Source organism: Beta vulgaris, chromosome 8 (genome assembly GCF_026745355.1).
Source record: "Beta vulgaris subsp. vulgaris cultivar EL10 chromosome 8, EL10.2, whole genome shotgun sequence".
Lineage (NCBI taxonomy): Eukaryota > Viridiplantae > Streptophyta > Magnoliopsida > Caryophyllales > Amaranthaceae > Beta > Beta vulgaris.
This window is the reverse complement of record NC_079209.1, coordinates 22302758-22314869: the sequence shown is the minus strand read 5'-3', so window position 1 is coordinate 22314869 and position 12112 is coordinate 22302758. Positions and strand designations below refer to the sequence as shown.

Here is a 12112-nt window from a genome sequence, read left to right as displayed (position 1 = left end):
CAAATACAGGTGGAGGAAGCTGAGAATTATTAAGAGAAAAGGAAAAATCAGCTTTGGATTGGAATACCAAAGAGCATTTTGCTAGAAATTCACTGAGAACTTCGAGATTTTTGATATTCAAGTTTCTAGGGACTTCCCTCTTTTTTTTTCTTCTCTTTCTCTAACTTTCTCTCTCATCTTTTCCAACATTAGGGCACAGTTCAGTGGATTGGTGATTAAACTCTCACACTTCATTTTAAAGGTCATAAACACCTCTTAATATATTTCTGTTGAAAATTTATACATCTTTTCATTTGTACTCGTATTATTAATATGGCTACTTTTAAACATTGGAAAAAACTTTCAAGATTTGCCATGTAATTAACTGTTCATAAGAACATGCTTCAATCTCAGAGTTATTGGGATATTCTAAGCCGAAAGGCAGCATTCAGTCTCAGATTATAAAATTTATACATTCTTGTGATTCTGAAAAAATTTTGCAATGCGAGCAAGTTGATTTTTAGGGTTTTGTTTCTTCATTTTTGGAAAGAGAAAAACAACACCCAAATTTGAATATTTACCCTCTCATACAAGATTTGTTTGTAATTGAATTTGTTTTCACTTTTCAATCGGAAAACGATTATATATGCTTGGAAATACAACAAAAAAAAATTGAATTACAATTGAATAACAAATTTACTTCGTATCTCACCCGAGAACTATCTGAAGAAGAAAAAACCTATATTTTGCTATGGCTCACACACAACATGAGCAAAAATGATATATGGGTAAGGGATCAAAAGGAAAAGAAGGATGATCTATATTAATAATAATGCACAATATCAATCGGAGTCCGGAGGTGAGGCGGAAAAAATTATATGGTTAGATATTTCGCTTCATAATCTCCAACACCGATGCCTTTCGATCCCCTTTTACCAGTATGATCGACTCAAATCTTTGCATACAGGAGACCACGTTCCAAAGTCCCCTTATTCTCATCGATCCTAACTATCTTCCATGTTCACCGATGTGATTGTAAGGTAAGGTGAATTCTTCATTCCATGAATCAAGCCTACAAAAAAGTCGGATTTCATGCTCAATAATATCTCAACTACTCAAATCAATTTTGTTGTTTCTTTTTCCCCCTCACATAATTTCTGCATTTTTGTTTTCAAATGCTTTGCAGGAGATGTATTTCCATAAATGACTTCTTACCGGTGAACTAGGGATCAGGAGGAGGACAACAGCGAGAAAATACAAGAATACGGAAATCGCAACACCAGCAACGAAATTATGCCATAATCGCCGGTTATCCTTAGTGGGAATGAATACTGTCTTGAGCACATTAGTCAGCTCAAATATCCGGTGGGAAACCTGCAGAAGCAAAAAAGTTGCAACTTGTATTTAGAGAGAAGGCAGCCGCAATAGCAGGCAGATCATGCAAGAAACAAGAGATTTGTTTACCAAAACATAGATAGCAGTCGTGAGCATGAAGTTCAGCATTGGATACTCGGGGATAAGTGAGAGGAGCCACTTAGGCTGTCCATTGGGCGTGTTAGTTCTGCACATTAATTTTAGACAGTCAAAAGGACGATAATTTCTATACTCCCCCTGCAATTTCACAATGCCAATCTACCTGAATGAAAACTCATCCTAACTCCAATTGTTTAGAATAGATAACTACCGTCCCACAGAAAAAGGGGCACTTTAGTGGAATACAGATCAAATACTAAATATCAGATTATAGAATTTAACAACAGTACATACCGTAGCCATATGTGAAACTGAGATATGTAAGTCTCCAAGGTGATCTTCCCGAGCCATCTGATGATAAAGAGGAAACATCTTAGAAACGGCAGCTCAGTTTCAAACTTATTATGAAGCTTAAGCCAGCATGCCTAGTCTAGATACATCTCCCACACGCTAACTGAGAAACATATGATTTGAAATATGCCACACAGCAATCATAACTAATACTAGATGCATGACCAGGTGAACCTAGGATCAATTAGGGGGAAGAAAAATCAACTGATACAACATAATCTTAACTATAAAAGAGTAAACCATCACAATATGGAGCTACAAGATACATGTATCGATAATGGGTGAATACACATGTCTTAGAGAAGACTTACGCAAAGAGTGTCAAGGAATAACTACGCAGGTGATGGGTGAAGTTGCGTAGGCATATATATACACTGCAATCACAAGTAGTATGCCCAATGATTAGATTTCATAGGAAAAACATAATTCTTATCACTCACCAAGCATAACAGGCAATAGAAATTAAGTGCGTATGCAAAAAGATGGTAGGCATACGTTATTGGAATCCATGACGTGTATGGATGGTACTTGTTGTATGTGATTTTGTCCAATTTATATATGTATTCGTACCACAAGTAACCAACCTGCAGGAGAAAAAAGAAGAGAGATGTTATATATATGTATATGTGAAGTACAACTTCCAACATGCCAAAAGATCATCCAACTCACAGATGCTGCAGCAGCAACTATTGCAGTTTTGATTGCATGTCTCCTCTTTGGTTCAGCTTCCTCCAACTTTTCCAAGTATTTCTCAACCTATAGCAACATAGATATCACATATTTAAATCTTGATTAACTGCTAAAATAGAAACCACTACTTTCTATAACAGAAAAGAACACTAAAAAGTTACATTTGGGTGGTAATAGGCGTAGATCATTCCAATGATCCATATATAACGATCCAGCCCGGATCTGAAATGCCATTCATGTACTCGAGGAACATCTGGTTTTGCAGGATCAGAGTACCCTATATTTTCAAAAAAAAAATGTAGTCAGGAAACCTGAATTCTGCTATCTAAAATAAGTATCTTGGCATTGCATGACTATTTTTATCAGTCACACAAAAAAAGAAGAGAAAAGGACCAGAAGTAACTGACCTAAAAAAAACATGAAAGGACTCCAGATCAAGTCGAAGACTCCAGGGACCTCCCAAACAAGTATAACCACAAGAAAGCATGACATGATCTTCACTGCCATTACAGTTGGAATTTCGTTGTACTTGTTGAATATACCAAGGGCTCCATACACCATAAGAGTGAAAAGCGTATGCATTGGACAAATATAGTATAGCATATAATCATTATTCAAAACAATGCAGCAAAAAGCAACGAAGAAATTCAGCCGCCACATCATCTGCATAAAGTCAGCAAACAATAATTTCAGAGAAGCGTCTTCATAAAACATGTTCATGTCCCCTCCCCTCTCTCCAGTTCATAGAACAGAAAGAAAATCATAAGATTAAGAATTTTAAAACAAGACCATTACATTACCTGGGTAAAACGAGCCAGACTGAAATCTTTTCGTATGTAGTAGTAAGAAAAATTGCCAAAGCCAGTCATCCAAACATATGCAGCAATGAACACACGTATAGCATTGTAGATCTCCGCGGCGGCAAAATAATGATACATCAAAAAAAGAACCTGTCGAATCCAAAGGCATGTAATTAGTGAATAGCTGAAAAATACTGAACATCAATAACATAGGTCTTTAGCAAGCATTGACTTAATAACAGTGAGGAATAAATTTGCACAATCACATTAAAGACAGGTACTCACATGTACAAAAAAAAAATATCACACAAGAGGAATCGAACAGTTAGAAATACATAGCATTAACTCAATTCTCAGTTCCATTCACTAAAGGAACGAGTGGATAATTTGACATCAGGTGAAATAACACCTCAAAACTTGATACCTTAGAGGTTGTGATGCCAACAATGCATGTGGGTGTCAAGGGTACAAAGTGGGGTCTCACATAAATTCTTCATGGGGTGTTCTCATAGAAGTGAATATTTCTACTGCTCAGCTCTCTTCCAACATTAGCCAATTAAAAATAAATTACAAGTATATTTTCAAGTTGAAGGTTTGCATAATTAACCAATTCTTGAGGATCTGTCAGATAGCAGCCTCTTCACAAGATTAGGGGCGTAGGGCAGTGTAAATACACTAAGCTACCTGAACCTGCTTATTGTAAGTTCCTAAATAATTCTGATAAAGTTCCGATAATTCCCAGAAGCTTTGATTTTAGTGAAGATCTTTTCTAGAAGTATAATGCAAGCAATTGTAGGCACAATAGCTTTAAAGAAATATACCACATACAGCAAGTTGAGTGCAATCTAAGTTACAGCCCACATCTGGTTCCATAAATAGTAATCCTCCTTTTACCAACAGAAAAAATAAAATTCCTATCAAGAAAATACTTGCCTGCATCCAGCCCTTCCATTCCTCAGTTTGATGCCGATTCAGGTAAAGTATTGATTTCCCAGATAATGATGACTTATCTTGGTGTTTTTTGAGCGAAGTCATTGCTGAAACAATGACCAAGATGAAGTACAGAAACACAAAAAGATCACGATTGTAATTCTGCCAAAAGGAAAGCAAAACGTCAATGTTCAGTAAAAGAAAAAATAAGGGCATGACATCAAATGAAAGAATTGGTAATATCACCACCCCTTAGGTAACAGCAGCTTGCGTTATGATAGAAAACAAAATATGACAATGGTTAACCAAAAGTTCACATTTTTGTCCAAAAAAGCATATTTGTTAATTTAAAAGTACATTAAGTAATCTATCTAGTTCATAAAATGTGTAAATTTGCAACATACAATAATCCAGTGTTCTGCACATTTAATCTGATCAATCACAAAATAATCCAGTTAAAAGTGCAACCAAAGCAATCCCTCAAAAAAAAAAAAAAGTACAACAGAAGCAAGCCAAGCATTCTAATATACCAGACAGCCTACAAAAAAGAGGCAGTCAACTGACTCAAGTTAGCTGGTTGAGATCTTCCATAGTTCCATACTGTTTCAATTTGAATATTTGACCAGGACTTGAGGAAAGACAAAATCACTAGCCCTTGGGATGGAGAAAAAGAGAGGGAGGAGAGCAAATGGAAGATTTGCTGGATGAAATCTTGATCAAATCCTGATCTCGTATTCAGTTAACTGAAACCTGGTGTTCACAAGAACGTTAAAGTGACAAAACAACTGGATATGTAACATGAGCCTACTTCTAGGGCATTGCAAGAGCTTCACCGACAATGAAATTTTTCCATAGCAAGTATGCACTTCCTAAACTGTGTTGTTCTTTGAATTTACTGCCCCAATATGACCATTGAACCTATTTCTCTCCCATGAGAAATTTGGATATCACAATGTGCCACTGGAATTCGGATATTCCTCAGTTTGTAACAATATGCCAATATCACATCAGGTTCTCAAACCCATCTCATAAACACATCAGATTTGAGCTACAATGCAAATAACAGCAGCTCATATGGCAAGCAAATCCCTAGAATACTATGCATCTGCTATGAACTGATATTTTAGGGTAAGGGTAATTTAGGTATTATCCTAACGAGTAGCTTAGGAAATAAGCTAGGTAGTTGTGCTAAGGTAATTACACTATATATAGGGATAATTAGAGAGAGAAAGGTATCTTGAAAATTGTTAAGAAAAATTGGGTGAGCTTTTAAAAGTTCAATGGAGAGAAACAAGCCTCTCGAAAGCTTTAACTATCATTTATATTGCTGTAATTTCAGTTTTTCAATCAAATACCCCTTTTCTTCCTTAATTTCTGCCATTAATGTGTTCAAGCTATGTTAATTCATAGCAGCATCCTGAGTGGTAGGAAACTCATCTTTGTTCCACTGACCAGATTGAATCATGACTGGTATCATCACGCACCTAGCAGAAGCAATTCTGGGAGATGAAACATTGAGAGATGGCATATATCAAAATAGGAGGTTCTTTTACCTTTCTTTTGTGTAATAGGTAGTCTTGGTAGAAGGAGGAAAGATTAAAGAGTTCAAAGCTTACATATGAAATGGCCTTAGATTACAGATTTCAACCCATGTGGGCTTTTCCATACTTCAATCTACTTTCATTTTTCTTCTTTTTTAATCTTTCTGAGGGTACGGGGGGGGGGGGGGAGTAGGGGGGGGGGGGAGTAGGGAAAAAGATAATATACTTTCCAAATGTTAGCCACAGTCAGTACAAAAGGTTTTTTTAACCTAATATGTAAAATGATAAAAGGATGGGGTTGGCACAATAACTCAGGTCAATTTTACAGAAAATAAAAGAAAGGCACCTTGGTTGAATCTCCCAGCAAATCTGTCCGGTCACAGATATAAAAGTACACCAAAATTGCCCCAAGCTCAGCTCTATCAGAAATGAAGTAATCATAAGACGAAAGGAAAAAAATATAATTATTGAGAGAAAAAGGAAATAAATGTAAAGAATCGAATATGAATTCATAGCTTTCCAAGAAACTATGCTGCTTACATGGCTCTCAATGTAGCTCGATTTTCCAGCAAAAAAGACTCATCCATTGTCACAAACCTAACATGCATCGAGGGGATTTTAAGAAACACAATAGTGTGACAAATTGAACCTAGGATTAAGAAAGTAGAACACTGAAAAAGCTACCTAATCAAGTTTGACTTAATGGATGAAGAAGAGAACTTTTGCAATGCTGATTTTGAAAGTCCCCCTTCCAGGAGTACTGCTCGGTCAACTTCCTTAGCAGCTTCATTTCCCAACTCAACAAGATTATTATCTGAATGGCTGCCATGGTAAAGTCACACACTCAGCAGAAGATATAGGAGAATAGTTAGTTGGTTCACGTCAGATGATTATAGATGACTTAATGGTCCATAATATATTAGGCATACACTACTTATACTTTTAGATTTCAGCAAATATATCTCTTTATCAATAACTTGGAAATTACAAATCATCTCCAACTTTATGATATTTCACAAGTCATCATCATTATCATATACTAAAGACTCAAGCAACATATAGAAGAAGCACTGTTTTAAGCACATAGTACTATTAGTCTATTACAGACCTTCCAATTCACCAAACAAAGAGGACGTGCCGGCATGACACAAAAGATTGACAGTAGGTATAAATGATCACATCGCTTAATGAAACATCGAAATTGATTAAGACACAACAATAATATAACTAATTAAGAAGAGGTATACTGGAACTGATATTCTGGGACAATGGTTGCCAAAAAGACCTATAAGCACCCTTAATTCCCTAACTATACAGAATCACAAATCCAATTCACAATATAGATATAAGTTCAAACAATCAGAATCTCCTTTAAGTGCGCAAGCGTATGTCTTCCCCAAAAGAATATTGCCATTTCTTGGTAGTTCAACTCAAAACCGATTAACAGTCCTAACCTTAGTTGTTCATCAAACCTTTGCACCAAATTATACTCGCAACTGCTCAAACTTGCCTGCGTGATTCCTCTAGTAACCCCCAAAATGATCCTATCAACTGCAAGAGAAACCTCGTGAAGAGCCACTACAGTATGCCAGTCTCAGGCAGTAAAACCCAATAACCACCTTGAATTGTTGTAATCTACAATCTACATGATCCTGCTGTTAACAAGAGCTCATTTAATCACACTCTAGGTGCAAGTGGATCTTGGTTCCAATTTGCATAAGCAGTGTCATATTCTTTCAAACCCAGTAAATATATATTGGTTTAATTTGAAAAACAACTTACTAAATCATAAATATCTATGCCACCCATTCTACAGATCAAAATCTCCAAAAATGGCCCACATATCCTTATAAGATGAACTTTTGGTACCCATCTAAAGTTTCACTAATCCTGCAAGATCTCATCTTGTCAATGCCATTCTACTAACTAGAGATTCATATACTGACACATGCTTGAAGCCAAAAGGCGAATTAATTATACGAACTTCTTCAATCGTTGATAGTCTTTTGCAAATGCATCACCTATGGAAAACTTAGATGTAAACACAGTTCAAAATTTCACTTCCTTATAGCAAATATATATAAGGAAGAGGCCACTCACACTTTAGAATGAGATGAAGACCTCTTGTACTCCAAAATCTCAGAGTAGACCCAAGCGACCAAACTTGGAATAAATCCAAGCAGAAAAGATACCTGCAACAACAAAAAAAAGGGTTGATCCATTAATCCAAAAAGGTCGTAGGAATTCAATAGAAAAGAGATCATATATTTGGAAACACATTATAAATAAAAAAAAGAACAGAGCATAATACTGCAGAGAAATTCTATTACATGGGCCTATATTGGAAAGGACTACATGCAGTTCCAAACATGAATAAAAGCTGCTACAAGAATCAACTAACAGGTTCATCACAAGAGGTATAACTGGTTCTAAAGTGAGTATATAATTGCAAAGAAGAGACCCTTCATCACTTTTCTGACATAATGCAAAAGGCTCATTTGTTTAGATCAAATGCTTTTAAACTAATAACATAAACAACGTTTTACTAAGTCAAAAGTTTAAAATAGAATAACAAAAAAACAATATCACAGGACAAGGAATTCAGCAACACTATCTGGGACAAGTCCAACTCTCAGTACAGTTGCCAATATTTTGATTTCAAATACTAATTTTTTCCAAGACCAGGGTGTATTATCCTTCAACTGAATTTAGCTTATCCGAACTTATTAGCCATGAAGTTTATATATTTAAAATCATTTGAGCTTATTGAAGACCTTATTGGAAGTTCTCCTTGCCTTAAAACAAAAATTATTAACCCTGAACTCATCTCAACTTATTGGCCCTGAACTTTTTAGTTATCTTAACTAATCTGTCCTCAACTTGGTTTATCTTTAACTAATTTCAACTTATTAGCCTTCAACTTAATTATCTTATCTTCCCTAGAATATGTTGCCTAAGGTGACAAGAACAGAGCCTAAGTTTGAGAATGTTGGCAAGACAGATTAATGATTCAATTAAAGTTGATGGAATTTTTGTAAACGGCCAAAGTCATAAATTTAAATAACAGCACCTATCATTGGGAATCTACTCTTTACAGTTAATTTGCTACGACCAAAAAAAGCTTCTGCTCACTCCTATCTCTGTTTCTCACTTTCTGCAACCAGACCTCATCAATGAATCTTTCTAGCATTACTCTATAAACAGTTATCATTGGTGAATAAAATCTCTGTATCTTGTCAAAGCAAAAAAAAAAATAACATTGTAGAACCTAAAAATGGTTCTCGCTTGAGTGGATCTGCAAGCTCTTATAAGTTACTCATACCAGAAAATGTACTAAATTAAAATTGTTAAAGCTTTAGATTTTGAATTTCTCAATCCACAACCTTGAAATAACCAGTTTCAAGCTTTAACAGACTACCAAATTATATATTCCTGGCACAGAGTATATTCCCTCCAAAAATGAAATATTCATTAATCTCCAGATCAAGACCATTCCAGTTCCACGCCATTTACGTATTAGGCTATCCCATTTCTCAATTTTCAGTACACTATTCCAGCACCCTCGTCAATCATAGTACTCTACAGAAAAATGAAGAGTTCAATCATCCAGAAATCAAAATCAACCACAGCATTTGCTGCAACCTGCATTACTCTGGACAACCGCGTGACATTCCTAAAATTTTAGATGTAAGGATCCAAGTGTCGTGACGTACAACCGAACAGATTTCAATACCTTTCAAGCTGAAAATTATAATCAAAAAAGTACAACAAATCCAATTCCCTTCAAATTTCACACTACTTTTCCCACCTACACTCATTTTCCTCCACACACTCACACAAATATTCTCATCATAGTATAAAAATGTACCAATCATTTATAAATCAAATAGATGCAGTCCACAGAATAACAAATTCACATTATAAAAGGAAGCAACGAAGATCAGAACTGATCATAAAACATACCTGTCCGGGCGTAATTGGCCCAGAGTTCACCATATCGAATCTCCCCACTAATCAACTTAATCCCAAACTAAACAACAAACACAAAACAAATAAAACCCATAAATTAAAACAATCAAAACTTCAAAAGATATACAAAAACCAATCAGATCAAAGCTCAGAAGAAAGTACCCAGTTCAAATAGAGGTGTAATTTGATGGATAAGAGAGAGAAAGAGTGAGAGTAAAATCTGGGTATACCGTATTAAATACGGATTGAAACCCTAGAAACAGAAATTGAAATTAATAAAAGAGATCTGGGTAATTGAGTCGCCTGTTGCTTAAAGAATGGAAGAAATGTCGGAAGAAACGTCTATGTCAAATTGGTCTAAATTTTTATTGGGTGTTTTTATTTAATTTTTTAAACTGGGTTGTTTTCTTCTCTAATACTCCGCCATTGATGTCTTCATCAACTCTACTTTGGAAGAAAAATCATGTGTGTTTGGTGGTGGGTTTATTTGTGATTGTTGGTTGGTTGGTGCTGTTTTCGATGTCGGTTCGTTGCACTTTACTGTGATGGAGGAGAGAGAAAGAGAGAGGGAAGTTGGGGTTTTTTTTTGGTTAGTGTTATACAGTGTAATAAGATACTGTTAAGTTGTACTTGATTTTGATCAGGAAATTAATAATGAAGTGGTGATTAGTTTAATGAGTTCTAGATTTGAATGATCTGTTTTATAAATGTATGAATTATAGGATTTAATGTTGATTTTAAATTTCCTGTCAAAATAAAAGGTTGATTTTAAAATTGAGAAATAGAAGGAAGGAAGAAGCTACTAACAGTAACATGAAGACATAACATTTTGTACGACTTCCTCATTACTCATTAGGCAGTAGGTTATTATTATCAATTGATTTCATCAAACGCGAATGATTTTATATCTTTTGCCATTGATGACCAGACAACCTGATCAAGTTTGAAATTTTTTTATAGGAATTGAGGATCGGTGATGTCTTATGAATAGGCTTGTGTCAAGAGATTAACTTTTCAAACCAAATAAGCTTAAGCTTTGTTTGTGAGCTTGCGAAAACGTAAGTTCTTAAAATTTATGTTGTAACTAACTTAAGACCGGTTTATAATGCATGAGAGTATTTATTACTTTATTACATATTTAAAGGAAGTCACATAATAATATTGACTTAACTTCTCATATTATACAAAATAAACACAAAAGTATGAGTAGTGATGAACAAAAGTTACAAATGAAATTTCCAAATCAATTTATATGTTTGTGAATGTTATGGGTCCAACCCATCTTGCAATATCTTTATTGCTTTTTTGGTCACATGTATTGTGGGCTTTTATGATCGACATATTATGTCTTATTTTTCGGGTCCATTTTGACATGGTTTTTTTTTTTTTGTGGCTTCTAAGAGAAGCGTGTAGAGGCTTTTGGTGTAAACACTTAGTGGGTAAAAAGATGGTAGCAATTTTTCAGATTAGACAAACAAACAAAAGAGAAAGGAAACTAGAGAGTTCCAAGGGTGTTGTTCTGCTCGTTTTTCTTCAGCACACTCCCAGTGTTTTGGTCGCCGGTGGAGATCCCACCGTTGGCATTTGCTGAAATTTTGTCAGCTTGTTGGGAACACAGGGGGTTACATTCTGATCGTTCGGATCGACAATTCAAGCTCCGGGTCATCGGAAATTGCCTCTGGACAGAACTACTGTTTTGGTGATATTCTTTCACTTTATTGTTATCACTAGTGGAAAAATCATCAAATGCTCCGGTTAAAAAGCCCTTAAATGCTCTGTATTTGACGCGTAGCAGATGTCATACGAGCATTTGAGAATTTTACAAATGCTCCGGTTGTAAACCGGAGCATTTAGTTTCTCAAATGCTCCGGTTGTGAATAAAACCGGAGCATTTGAGCTTTTTATATGGGTAAAAATCAACAAATGCTCCGGTTATTAAGCAAAACCGGAGCATTTGGTGCTACAAATGCTCCGATTTTCCTAAACAACCGGAGCATTTGTAATTTTTGAATAATAAAAAAAAATCAGCTAGCTACTGCCAGCGAGGAGCATACATACCGCCACTCTATGCTCCTTTCGGAGATACTATTTGTGCTTTCTAAGGCTTCTAATAAACTTCTATGAGCAGTTGTGCAAACCCAGGAAGCATCCAATTACATAGAGAAGATGACATACAATATATGTCACACTTCTAAAATTTACTAAAATAGCCAAACCAATATTGATGCCAACAATCACATTAATTTCTTCAGCCAGGTAGCAATTAATGTGAGAATATACATCTTATAGACCAACAATTAGTTAAAAGTGTAAAGTAAATACCATATACATAGACTTATTCCTCCTACTCCTATCCTCACTAGTCCTTTGTCTTCTGAA

The 12112-nt window shown here is 35.4% G+C and overlaps 1 protein-coding gene across 1 annotated transcript; it reads right to left on the bottom strand.

The window, feature by feature from the left end:
• Window positions 1-547: 547 nt before the first annotated feature.
• Window positions 548-10488, bottom strand: LOC104883658 (protein REDUCED WALL ACETYLATION 3). Its single transcript, XM_048634667.2, has 17 exons — window positions 9896-10488; window positions 9728-9794; window positions 7865-7956; window positions 6449-6586; window positions 6305-6361; window positions 6111-6183; window positions 4227-4385; window positions 3294-3443; window positions 2901-3156; window positions 2655-2770; window positions 2473-2559; window positions 2299-2387; window positions 2115-2177; window positions 1747-1803; window positions 1444-1540; window positions 1195-1353; window positions 548-1051 (listed from the first exon to the last, which is right to left on the bottom strand). Exons 2-17 carry the CDS (start codon window positions 9758-9760, stop codon window positions 1046-1048), a joined length of 1632 nt encoding a protein of 543 aa, XP_048490624.1. The 5' UTR covers window positions 9761-9794; window positions 9896-10488; the 3' UTR covers window positions 548-1045.
• Between the last annotated feature and the right edge of the window lie 1624 nt (window positions 10489-12112).